The sequence below is a fragment of the Ornithorhynchus anatinus genome, chromosome 20 (assembly GCF_004115215.2).
Source record: "Ornithorhynchus anatinus isolate Pmale09 chromosome 20, mOrnAna1.pri.v4, whole genome shotgun sequence".
Lineage (NCBI taxonomy): Eukaryota > Metazoa > Chordata > Mammalia > Monotremata > Ornithorhynchidae > Ornithorhynchus > Ornithorhynchus anatinus.
In genome coordinates, this window is record NC_041747.1 from 4,268,433 (window position 1) to 4,281,931 (window position 13,499).

General features: G+C 44.5%; 1 protein-coding gene across 3 annotated transcripts in view; it reads right to left on the reverse strand.

The window, feature by feature from the left end:
• STARD13 (StAR related lipid transfer domain containing 13) overlaps positions 1 to 13,499 on the reverse strand; it is a 245,975-nt gene that overhangs the window by 154,022 nt on the left and 78,454 nt on the right. For all 3 annotated transcript variants that reach the window (XM_039914925.1, XM_029048473.2, XM_029048475.2), the window contains one exon: positions 13,251 to 13,284. In XM_039914925.1, coding sequence (XP_039770859.1) covers positions 13,251 to 13,284 — 34 coding nt within the window. The remainder of the gene's footprint in view (positions 1 to 13,250; positions 13,285 to 13,499) is intronic.

A 13,499-nucleotide genomic window follows, 5' to 3' on the forward strand; every position in this document is an offset into this window, starting at 1 on the left:
GTGGCAGGATGAATGTCTCCGGCAGATTGTTTTTGAAAACGTAAAAGAGCCAAAAAATGAAAATGCCACTGCTATGCTTTCACAAATATCTTTTAGGAGCTCCTTCCAGGAGTGGTGCCGCCTCAACGGAAAGCAATAATATCAGTGAGGCCTTTCTAAAAACAGGTGTTTTTACATCCAGTCAAGTGCCACATCAAAACCTGCCTACCCAGATGTACAGCCAATACCTGTAGTCTTCCAGGCAGGCTCCTCTCCAGCTGTATATTTATGTAGAAGAAGGATCTATTTTTCAGCATGACCTGATGGACTCTAGTAACACTATGAAGACAGGGGCCCAAAATTTTGGAAAAGTTTCCAAAGCAGTCTCTCAAGTCAATTCAGGCGGCAGCATGGCCTAAAGGAAAGAGCACAGGTCCAGGACTGAGCTTGCACAAGTCATTTAACATCTCTCTAGGCCTCAGTTTCCTCACCTGTAAAGCCCCACGTGGGACAGGGACTGGTTTGGTAATAATCACTAAAAAAATTTTGCTTAACTGAAATTTATTTGAACGTCTATCTCCCCCACTAGACTGTAAGCTGTTGTGGTATAACAATAATAATAATAATAATTATTATTATTTAAGTGCTTACTATGTGCCAGGCACTGTTCTAAGCGCTGGGGTCGATACAAGTAAACCAGGTTGGACACAGTCCCCGTCCCACATGGGGCTCGCAATCTCCATTGTACAGATGAGGGAATTGAAGTACAGAGAAGTGAAGTGATTTGCCTAGGCCACACAGCAGACAAGTGGCAGAGCCGGAATTAGAACCCATAACCTTCTGACTCCCAAGCCCCTGCTCTATTTCTCCCAAGTGCTTAGAACAGTGCTCTTCACAAACTAAGCCCTCGCAAATACCACTGATTGACTGGTAAAGCGCTTACCATGTGCTAAGCACTATAATAAGCACTGGGGTAGATCACAGGTTTGCACACAGTCCCTAACCCACATGGGGCCCACAGCCTATGGGGGAGGGAGAACAGTTATAATAACGTTGGTATTGGTTAAGCGCTTACTATGTGCAGAGCACTGTTCTAAGCGCTGGGGTAGATACAGGGTCATCAGGTTGTCCTACGTGAGGCTCACAGTCTTCATCCCCATTTTACAGATGAGGGAACTGAGGCCCAGAGAAGTTAAGTGACTTGCCCACAGTCACACAGCCGAGAAGTGGCAGAACCGGGGATTCGAACCCACGACCTCTGACTCCCAAGCCCGGGCTCTTTCCACTGAGCCACGCTGCTTCTCCTAGTTATGAGTATCCTATATCTATCCCAGAGTCCAGCACAGTCCTTGGCACATAGTAAGCACTGAATAAATACCCTTCACTATTAATATGTGATCTAGGATACTTCTGTCCAACTGGAACCAGGTAACATTTTGTGGGCCATCTGCCCAGGCCTAGATCTCTGGTGGACGGAACTGCCTTCCCTCCTCAGAGTTTCGAGACAGCACGCTGTCTCGAAAACGAGGCCAGAAATAGAGTGAGCAGATTGGCCGAACGGAACGAAAGGGATGTGTGAAGTCTTCAGGGGAAGAATGGAGTCCACCGGGAAAAGAAAAGAAAAAAATCCCCCAACCACAAAAATCCCAGAGAGCAGACTTGAGGCAGCTAGCACAGGCCTGAAATGTGAAACAATGAATAAACCGTCTTTAAGGCCTGGATTAAATTCGATGGACTGACGACTACTGGTGGTCTCTCAGGCTGAGCTCCTCTGAGCTGGGGCATTTTAACTGTGCCACTGTCAACTGCCCCGGATGTAAAATACATAGTAGACGTGAGAAGCAGCATGGCCTAGTGGAGAGAGCACGGGCTTCGGAGTCAAGAAGACCTGAGTTCTAATTCCAGCTCCGCCCGTGTCTGCTGTGTGACCTTGAGGAAGTCACTTCACTTCCCTGGGCCTCAGTTCCCTCACCTGTAGAACGGGGATGAAGACCGTGAGCCCCACGTGGGACGTCGACTGTGGTCAACCTGATTAAGCTTGTATCTACTCTAGCGCTTAGTACCGTGCCTGGCGCGTAGTAAGTGCTTAACACGTCATAAAGAAATAAAAATCAGACTAACAGAATGTATATCTGGATGCACCTATCTCCATGAGTGCTGAGGATTGGTAAAGTACAAAAGAGCGAAATGTGGCTGTCGGGTTGAAGTGTCCGATACTATTTTCATTTCCCTCCTGCGATCTTGTTCTTCCCAAAGTCTTTGCTCAGGGATGGCCACCTCTCTTTCCGAAGACTCCCATCCAAAATGGTCCGTCTCCTTGGTTATCTCCCATCAACCCACTGCTAAGCCACGCTGTCTGCCGTTGTAGTGCTCTGACTCTTTTACGTGCCCTTTGCAAGCGACCCAGCTGGGAACTGCAACTCTACCCTGCAGGATGGGATCTCTGTTAAGCAGGTTAAGCCGTTCTGACAGAGAGCAGCCTAAAGCTATAGGAACAGAGACTGAATTACTTTTCCAGAAAGGAACAAATGTAGCTGGGTACCCTTAGACAATTTATTTTATGGGCAGGTTAATTAAATGTTGGCTGTGAGATTTGGGGTGTGGAGAATAGCAGTAGAGTTTCCTCGTTAGGTCGTCTGAGAATGTCTGTATTACATGAAGCAGCACATTTTCCCCAGTCATTAATTTACTTTAGGATAATCTGAGCTGAGCCCAAGGACAAAGGAGGAAAATGAGTGAGTGCATCACTTTGGAAATAGGAACTAGGACTCCAGGTTCACATTCTAAGCATTTTTGCACTCACGCTGAATTAAGTGGCTTTTCCTGAACCTGATGGGATCGCTCTGCATTCCTGGACTGCACCTATTTACTCATATTTGTTGAGCGCTTACTGTGTGCAGAGCACTGGACTAAGCACTTGGGAGAGTACAATATAACAGAGTTGGTGTAGACGTGTTCTCTGCTCACGATGAGTATACTGTCTAGAGGACAAGATACAGCCGAGAGGAGCTTACAGTCTTCAAGTTACCTCCTAGCATAGCAAAGCACACAAGAAATTCTCTGTTCGGAGCTTGCCTCAGCTGGGTAAGCAGCGGACCAAGACACAGATGATCCACATACAAATCCAACTTGCCACAGACTGTATAACTTCACCCAAGCCACTTGACCTCTCTGAGCCTCAATTTCCTTATTTGTCTGAAAAGGGAAATAACACAAAACTCATGCCCCATGATTCCTGGAAGGTTCTAAACAGGTCAACTTCAGGGTCTGGATCTGACTGTGAGAGAGAAAAAGCTTGGAGACAAGAAGAGGGAGGAAACTTTTTTCCCAAATGTTGGTTCAGAGTCTGGGAGTTGTTTCTGGGAAATTCTGAGTAGCTGCTGAGTGGGGATCCAGAGCCCGGGAGACTTTGTGCTTATTTATCTGCCCCTCTTCTATCCTCCCCAAAAATGCCTTACTGTATCTAACTGCTGACTTTCTTTAGGATTTAGTCCAACTGATAGTGGCTACTGTAGTGTCAACAAATGACTATGGTGCATGAGGTTTTCCAATGGTTCCTGAAGAGAGGAGCTTAGGTGGATTAGGAGGAGAAAGGAGCCTTTTCTTATCTCCTCAAAAGTTGCCTGCGACATTATCTACTGGCTTGACATAGTAGAGTCAAGTTCATGATCACGGGGGTGAATGGTACCATCAATCGCTGGTCTTTACTGAACACTTATTGTGTACAGAGCACTCTAAAAAGTGTTTGGGAGAATACAATGGGGGTAAAAGACACAGTCCCCCATTCTCAAGGACCTTATTCTTGTGGGCCCAACATTTGCATGTTATTTGGAAAATTCCATATTCAGAAACTCTTGCACTATAATCCCTCTAGACATACACCCTGTTTTCGCACAATCAATTCCTATTTGAGGTAAAGATTGTTATTTTTGCATACCAACTCACTTCAACAGAGAGGAGCAAGTCATTCGTATTTACTCAGTACAGGGAGCAAAACAGTTATTTTACCAAAAAAGAACTTAGAGCAGGAATTTCAATAGCATTTATTGCTCCGGCTGGAGTGTCTCCCTCCCAGCAGCTCCCAGAACCGGGCTAATGCCCACTTCATCTGTGCATGTAAAGTGCTGAGGTGATTACTAATTTATTGCTGCCTTCTGGCTAAGTCCTTAATGCACCGCTGCTAATCCACTCCTATATGTAACTTCCCTCGGGCAGGGGCATTCTGATAGGCATCATGTCTAATCGGGGGATTGATTTGTTCCTGGAGAGATGCCTCAGTCAAACCCGGACTGTCTGGCACACTTAAGAGCTGGCCGGGGGGAGGGGGAATGAGAGAGGCTGAGGAGCAGAAGCTTCTCTACTTCCAGGCCAATGTGCCGACACCTCCTGATCCTGACCCAGCAGCCTATTAAATAATAATAACAACTATGATGGTGGTATTTGTTAAGTGCTTACTCTGTGCCAAGCACTGAACTAAGCGCTGTAGTTGATACGATATAAACAGGTCAGACACAGTCCTTAATTAACCTGTATCTACCCCAGTGCCCAGGGCAGTGCCTGACACATGGAGATACCATTAAAAAATAATAAACACCCTAGGAATTTCTGCCCGCCCACCCCCTGCCCCGATTTCATTAGGAAGGTGCCTCCTGGCCCATATCCCTCCCATTTGCTTGGGTTACTCCATTAAGGCAAATGGCCGAAGGCCAGAGGGTAGATTTTCTTTTTCTTTCGCTGAAGAAATTTCACTGTTCCTTCAGCATGATCCCCAAGGGATAGGTCATACATAATCAGCTTATAAACTCCTCTAAGATTTAGCCTGCCTGCCCGGAATTAGAGCAACAATGCAGGCTCTGACAGAGAGACCTCTGCAGTTCTACAGTTCAGTGTCAACACTGTGCCCCAAGACGGCCTCCTCTAATTGCCACACAGAAGACCCCAGGGCCTTCATCGTCCACAGCAGCCAGAGCACGACATTGTGCTTCAAACAATGATAACTCTCCCTCTTACCTGATGCGCTCTTCTTCCATACTAAAATCTCCCCAGGGACCTGAGCCCGGAAAGGCAACTTTTCTGAAGTAAGACTGTTTCACAGGATGTGGAATTTTAATTTTTTGCTGGTTTTACAAATATCTTTCCTCCACTTCTATCAATCAAACACATTTATTGAGTGCTTATTGTGTGCAGAGCACTGTACTAGGCACTTGGGAGAATACAATATAACAGAGTTGGTAGACACGTTCCCTGCCCACTTCTAATTGCCATTAGTGCTCTGAAATCACTTCAGAATGCAAATAAGACTTATGAGATATCGTAGCTTAATGCATGAGATTCAGAAGATTTGGGCTCTTAATCACAGCTATTACTACTACTAATAATAATGGTAATAATTTCTAGACTGTGAGCCAGTTGTTGGGTAGGGACTGCCTCTATTGGTTGCCCAACTGTACTTTCCAAGCGCTTCGTATTCATTCATTCAATAGTATTTATTGAGCGCTTACTATGTGCAGAGCACTGTACTAAGCGCTTGGAATGTACAAGTCGGCAACAGATAGAGCCGGTCCCTGCCCTTTGATGGGCTTACAGTCTAATCGGGGGAGACAGGCAGACAAGAACAATGGCAATAAATAGAGTCAAGGGGAAGAACATCTCATAAAAACAATGACAACTAAATAGAATCAGGGTGATGTACATCTCATTCAACAAAATAAACAAAATAAATAGGGTGATAAAGATACTCTGCACACAGTAAGCGCTCAATAAATACGACTGAATGAATAATAATGGTATTTGTTAAGCGCTTTCTCTGCACCAAACACTATACAAAGCACTGGGGTATATACAAGATATCGTTTGGACACTGTACTGGCCCAACAAGGGGCTCATAGTCTAAGTGAGAGGGGGGAGCAGCTACGGAATCCCCATTGTACAGATAAGGAAACTGTGGCACAAAAATATTTAGGTCACAAGAGAAAATTGACAGAGCCAGTATTAGCTACTGACCGCAGCGTGACCTTTGGCAAGTCATTCGACCTCTCTGTGCTTCAGTTTCCTTGTCTATAAAATGGGGGTAATAATAATAATAATGTTGGTATCTGTTAAGCGCTTACGATGTGCCGAGCACTGTTCTAAGAGCTGGGGTAGACATAGGGGAATCAGGTTGTCCCACGTGGGGCTCACAGTCTTAATCCCCATTTTACAGATGAGGGAACTGAGGCACAGAGAAGTTAAGTGACTTGCCCACAGTCACACAGCCGACAAGTGGCAGAGCTGGGATTCGAACTCATGAGCCCTGACTCCAAAGCCCGTGCTCTTTCCACTGAGCCACGGTAAGATACCTGCCCCCCACTTCTTAGATTATGAGCCTCCTGTTGGACAAGGACTGGGCCTGAATCAACTGTGTCTGCATCTTCTGATTGACTGTAAGACAGGGAGATGCATGAACTCTTCCAGGACCTGGGAGTGTTATTTTGGAGTAGTTTTTGCAGAGAAAATCTACTTGATTGGTAAATTCTAATTTCCTATTTAATCTAAATCACGATGTTTTGGTTTGATGCCATTTTCTGGGTGGTTTAGTAAATGCCAGTAGTTTACGAGATTCTGAACGGAAGACAATGAAGGGAGGTCAACAAGATCAAAAAACAGGCCACCTTCAAAATTCCTGTAAAATCCCACCCGTTTTCCGCTGGTGGGTACTGATTCTTCCTCGCCACCCTCATCTCTAGTAGACTGTACATTTCCAGGGGACAGGATTGTTTCTTTGACTTCTGTCGTACTTTCCCAAACACTTTGTATAGTGCTCTGAACACAGTAGGTGCTCAATAAATACCACTGATGGATTAAACAGGCTTGAAAAATCCCCTCCAGTTTATTCGACCAATTGTGCTGGATGAGATTTTAATAGATGAAATCATTACCTCTACAAACTTTGTATAGTTTGCAACAAGCTGCTGCTTATTGCTCAGAAAGGTAGGTCTATACAAGGCTATGTAAAATAGATCTGTTTTTATTCATTTTTGTCTCCTTCAATCAGTAAAGCAATCAATAGTATTTATTGAGTGCTTACTACGTGCAGAGCACTATAATACGCCCGCGGGGGGCCCAGCACAAAAGCACAGCACAATAGAGTGGGTAGACAAGATCCCTGCTTACAGACACTTTATCAACTAGAGGAGCAGCTTAAAGACAACAAACACGGTCAGTTGTGGTGGACTGCAGCAGGCTTTCTTAATATACAGACATTTGCACCGCCCCCCACAACCCACCCACACAACCACCACCAAAATGTTGTTCCATAATGTATTTCCCAAAATATGTTCCTTCTGTTTAGAAGCACTTTCTAAGAGGAGACTAGATATCTTTCTGTTCTGGATGATTTTGCTTTTCCCCTGCTGGAGGCAGGGGGCTGGACCAGATCGATCAATCAATCAATGGCATTTATTGAGCACTGTGACTGTGTGCAAAGCTTGGGAGAGTACAATGCTATTGAGCTGGTAGACATTTAAATTCGGTCCCAGTTCCCTGATTTTTTTTGCCTCTATGACTATCCTATTTTATATGTTTGAGAGGACTCAGGAGGGTAAAAACTGATTTACAATCTTTGCTTCTAATCCTCGGAGCACCACGTAAGTCAAGATGTCAGCAACTTAATTTGTTGTTATTTTAGCAGGGACCGACCGGCTGATGAATAATTGATGATCGAAGAACATACAAATGGTTTCTGGCTCTGCTTTGTAGTTTTTTCCACAGTAAATGGAGAGAAGCCCTCATTCTGGGAGCCGGGGGACCTGTGCACATTAGATAGGGCCTGGAATAGGACTTGGAGTTCAAGGGTCAATCAGGCTGGTGAACATGACGATAACCCAGTCTTCTGGAGTCACAGCCGGCCAAGATGGTTGTCTCTGGCACCCGACCCGCGGTTATACTGGTCGAACATAAATGGGCTTGGACGCGTGTAAGCTAGATGCTGGGGCCGATGCCTATTCAAGGGGTCATTTAGAATGACCATACGCGGTGGGGGAGAGGGCGCTTGGATGTATTTTTAGAGCTCAGGAACACGGCCGAAGAAGCCTGGGTGCACTAATTCCAACCTGCTTCCATACCTTGTCAGATAGCCTAAGTTGTGGTTATCGGAGATCCTTCGACATCACTGTAAATAGCAACAGAACTGACAGGCCTTTCTCTGACGGGTTTTCTCCCAGCGATAGCAGCCCCCTTGTACAATCGGACCACTTGCAGAAGGAATAAAAGGATTTAAGCCATCTGGATCGCTCACAGTTATCTAACGAGGGGATGTTTTAAACAGGGATGCTGAAAATCAAAATTATCCTAGGACTGAATATGTGATTCAGTATATAGCAGGGGCACTCAAGCAATCGATCAGGTTTGGATTATGCAGGGGGTGAACTTCTTTCCAAACTTTTTTTTTTTAAATGGAGATTCTTTCTAGCTATTTCTGTAAGACTGGCCTTTCACATTTCCCTCCTCAAAACTCTGTGTGTACATCTGGGGAAAAAAGCTGTAACAATCAAGTCATTATTTCTTGTGGGGAAATGGTAGAGAAAAAGGGTAGGTAGGTACACAAGGCTGAGGATGGGATGAATATGAAATGCTTAAAGGGTACAAATTCAGGTGCATAAGTGATGCGTTATGTTTAGACTGCATTCGGCTTTGATCAACCAATCAATGGTATTTATTAAGTGCTTATCGAGTGTGAAGATCTGCATGCACTTAGGAGAGTATAACAGAAACCAGGGAGAAAAAACAACAACTCTAAATGATAAATTCCTTGAGGGCAGCAATAACTCCTACTAACTCTGAGGTACTCTCCCGAGTGCTCAGTACAGTGCTCTGTACACAGAAGGCCCTCAGTAAATGCTATTGATCGGTGGACCGATTTCTATTTGCTGATTGTAAAACTAGAATTTTGACATTTAGTGTTTTGGTTTTCTGCCTGCTGTGGTTTCCTGAGAACGCGACTGATGAAAGTAATTACTGCTAATCCGGGGAGAAAAAAACCAGCCATTTCACCTTCTGGAGAGCACCTCATTATACCCTCATCTGAAAATTATTCAAAAATACTTTTCAGGTAGTCCAAGTTTAGCTTCATTATTTTTAAACTATCACCTTTGTGCTGTAAACAGTACTTTTAAAGGAAACAGAAAATAGGGTAAGGCTGTCAGGCGATTTAAGAAATAGCCCGTTGCAAATATTCAAACTCCTCTACATAAAATCTTAAACGCATGCGTCTCTTTCATTTTGTTTATAGTAGGCATAAGATGAATTAGGTAAAAAAAAAAAATCACCTTAATGACTGCAGCATACCCATGTGGAAGGCTGTTATGGGTACAGCCATGACCCTATGTAAATGTGCAGCCGTACGTCACTCCACTTTTAGCGGGACGGGAAAGGTCGGAACAGCTTTCCCCAGAGATGCTGAGGGGCTGGAAGCACCTGCCCCTCCCCTCAGAAAACCAAGGCCACGTCCTGATGTGAAGCATTATTTATCGCGCATTATCCTGAAGCCTTGACCCAAGGAGCTGAGCTTCTCTCTCCACAGAGAAAACGCCTCAGGAAATAGTAACTACAACAGGATGGGAGTTCCGTTGACTTTTTGTTTTCTGGGGAAGGCACACCTCATGCTCTCTGGAAGATCTTAGAAAACTCAAAAACAATGAAATGGAGAAGCAGCATGGCCTAGTGGAAAGAGCCAGAGGAACTGGGTTCTAATTCTGCTCTACCAATTGCTTATTGTGTGACCTCGGGCAGGTCATTTCACTTCTCTACGCTTCAGTTCCCTCAAGTGTAAAATGGATATTTAATCCCAGTTCTCCCTCCTACTTAGGCTGTGAGCCCCATGCGGGATGGGGGGTGGGTGTCCAACCTAATTAACTAGTACCTACCCCAGAGCTTAGACTGGTGTTGAACACATAGTAAGTGCTTAACAAATACCATAAAAAAAAATTAGACACAGGACTTTTCTCACCCACTACAGGAAGTAAAAGGTTATTTTTTATATAGAAGGTTATTTATGCTGCTGGAGGCAAGCCTAATGGCTGGGTAAAAAAGCCACCGAATCCGACTGTGCCTGGGTTTTTGTTTTCTTACCGTACGTGCTAATCCGTGCTAATCACTTGGGATTTTAAGGAAAATTTGTTTAAATAAAAATTCAGGGCGGAAATAAGAGCAAATAGCTTTATAATCTAAGCTCCTCGAGTCTTCCAACTCTAGTAAACTCTCCCAAGGGCTCAGTACAGTGCTCAGCTCACAGTAGGTTGATAAATGTAACTGACTGATTACCAGAGAAGGGTCACCTTGCTTAGATTCACAGCAATGCCAATCTCCCTCCTTTGGTCCCATGAATTGTTTGATTTTCTGACCCCAAAGTAGAGCTTTATCTCCTAACGACAATGAAAGGGGACTGTGTAGTAAATAATTCCTCTTAAAATAGTGTCTAAAGCAATTAAGCTCCTCCTTGTGGGCAGGGAATGTGTTGGTTATTCTGTACTCTCCCAAGCGCTTACTACAGCGTTCTGCGCACAGTAAGCACTCAATGCAAATGATTGATTAATTAATACATTTAATGCCTTACCTCAGGCCACTGTCCCGTATGTGTGTGGGGGAGGGTGCTTTTTCAGTATTTACTTTGTGCTAGTCACTGAACTACGGGTTGAGGAGCAGACCCGTGCTCTTACAACTAGGCCATACTGCTTCTCCTCTCTCCAGTGGAGCTCCCAGTTATCACACAGGCTGAAAATTGACAAAGCTGAGGTTGAGGAAACACAAGGCTAGTTGGAAGAATATCACTTATGAATTAATATATTAATGTCTGTCTCCTCCTCTTGTAAGCCTGTAAGCTTGTTCTGGGCAGGGAACACGTCTACCAACTCTGCTGTATGGCACTCACCCAGTGATATTTATTGAGCTCTTCCTGTGTGCAGAGCACTGTACTAAACGCTTAGGAGAGTATGCTATGACAGAGTTGGTATGTCCATTTCTTCCCTCTCTTTGAATAAAATTCTTTCTCCCCAAGCAGCAGTAATAATAGTGTCATTTACTGAGCACCCACCGAGTGCCTCAGCACTTGGGGTGTACAACACAAGACATGATTCCCGCCTACATGGAGCTTGCATTCTAAAGGAGATGCTAGGCATAGACATATTCCCGAACAATGGAGTCAGAATAAATTAAATGAAGCTCCTCAAGGACAGGGAATGCAGTTCTCGTTTCTGGTGGGCTCTCCTCAGCAACTAACACAGCTCTTCACACCAAGTAGGTGCTCAAAAAATGCCATTGAGTGATCAGAACTAGAAGGACAATGTTCCAGATTCCCCACCCCCTCCTCCCACCCTCTCAGATGTCCGTGCCTAGGGCTCCGAAGGGGAAATGCCATTAGAACCAAGATTATACCAAGGTCAACAATGAATCACCACCAAAAACGTGCCTAGGAAAGGAGAGGTATACCCCTTTCCTAGCCTACATGGAGGATCTGCTTTTTTGTTTTTCGAAACTAGAGTTAGGATCCTGATTAAATATACAGCAACAGCACGCTCTACTATCTTTTCCTCATCTTTCCTACTGCCTGGTTGCTTTCTATAATTACTTGTGTAGAAATTGACTTGACTCTTCTAATTTTCTGCTTGCCTGCCTGCCTGCCTTTTTGATGTTTCTTCCAGTAACACAAAATGTGTTGTGCTTACAAGCACTAAAAATAGAGGCTTAGGGAGGCAGAGATTCCATTGTCCAACATGGAAATTCTCACAGATAAGATTCATATCAAATCTTGCAACCACACTATTAGAGCTCACCAGGACCCAACTGCTTTTTCAGAGATTAAACTGTGCCAGAAGAACCCCTGTCACTTCTGTCCTCCGGTTTGCTGGCCTGAAAATTGCCCTGATGGTCTCCGGGCTGAAGCAAGGGAGATTAAGAATACCTATTGCCCAGAGCTGGGGAAAGACGAATGTCCAGCAGAAAAGCTGAGAAATGAATCGGGCTCTTATCCAGTTAAAACATTCAGACTGTTTCCAAGCTGCGTGTTTCCAATTTGGGTTTACCCGTCACCTAGACGGTCCTGAGGCACTGGCGGTTCACGATTGGAGCAGACGCAGTGCGTGGCTTCAGATTCAAAAAGCTACTTCATCAAGAGAATTGAAGCAAATAGCACGTTCGGCTTGGCATACATTACGGTAAATGGAGGAATTCATGCCGTCTTATTAGAGGGATGTGCCTTCCACAGGGAAATATTCTCGTTGAAGGTGCAGAAAATACCCAACCCGGGAGATCAAAGCTGGCCAGCTGACAAAGTAAATGGGCTAAAAATGCTATCCAAATTGACACAGAAACACGTGTGGGGTGGGGGTGGGAGGGAGAACATTCTGCTATAATGAGCACAGCACACGCTTTGTGTGCTGAGCTCAGCGGCTCGGCGTTGCTAATGAAGACATCCGCTTTCACAACAGGATTCCAGCTATTTGTGTTAAACAAGCACCTTTGTCTGATGGTCCTGGGTAGCAGCAACATTGAGAGCCGAAAGGTTTTGCTTACCTGTTTTTTTTAAGATAAGGCAATCTTTGGAAAAAGTGGAAGGGTCAGTTTGGAAGGAGGAGGAGGAGGAGGAGGAGGAGGAAGAGGAGGAATGGCAGCAGCAAAGATATTTACTGAGGAAAATACACTATAGTAAGGTGTTTGAGAAATACAATAGAACCACAAAACACATTCCCTGCCCGCAAGGAACTGACACTCTAATAAGCAGAAAGATCCTCACAAGCAGTGGCAACCGAATAAATGAAACTGAAGGTTCAATCACCTCTACAAAAGGACAGCAGAACCACTGAACTTCTGCACTGGCAGTCATTTGGATTTATAAACCGGATGGGGACCACAGTACACCTTTCTACAGGTGACAGCGGAAGATTAAAAACAAACTCTCCTCAACAAACAGGCCAATGATAACTGCACCTTGAGCCTGACAGTAAAGGAACTAACACAGCAGGTTCCTGTGGACAAGTTTTAGAAAAAATTCACATTCAATGAGCCAGTTTTTAAAAAGCAAACCCCCAAAGAAAAAGAAATTCTCACTTTCCCCAATGAGAACGCCCATATATTGAAAGCCCACAGAGCATAAAGAGCAGGTTGGCTTTCATGTCAACTGAAGGTCAAGGATAGCATCTAGAATACCAATTTCCACTGATACCCAACGGGTAAATTATGCATTCATTGCTCAAAACTAAGCTCTCCTAAGAAGAAATATACGGCCCCATCTGGCTTACCTGCTCGCTCTCTGCTCCGTTTGCGTGATGGGCCCTGGAAGAAAAAATATATACTTTTATCATCTTTATCACAACTCCTAAAATCTGCAAAAAATGGGACTGGCAAAAATAAGATGATAATTCACTAAGCAAGCCACCTACATGGTGATTAACTGGCACTAGAAATGGCAAATGTGGTAGTATACGACTGTGGAGTTTCCAGCCAAACACTTTTTCTCTGTTGAGACCCAGAGAAATTGCTAGCTGAGA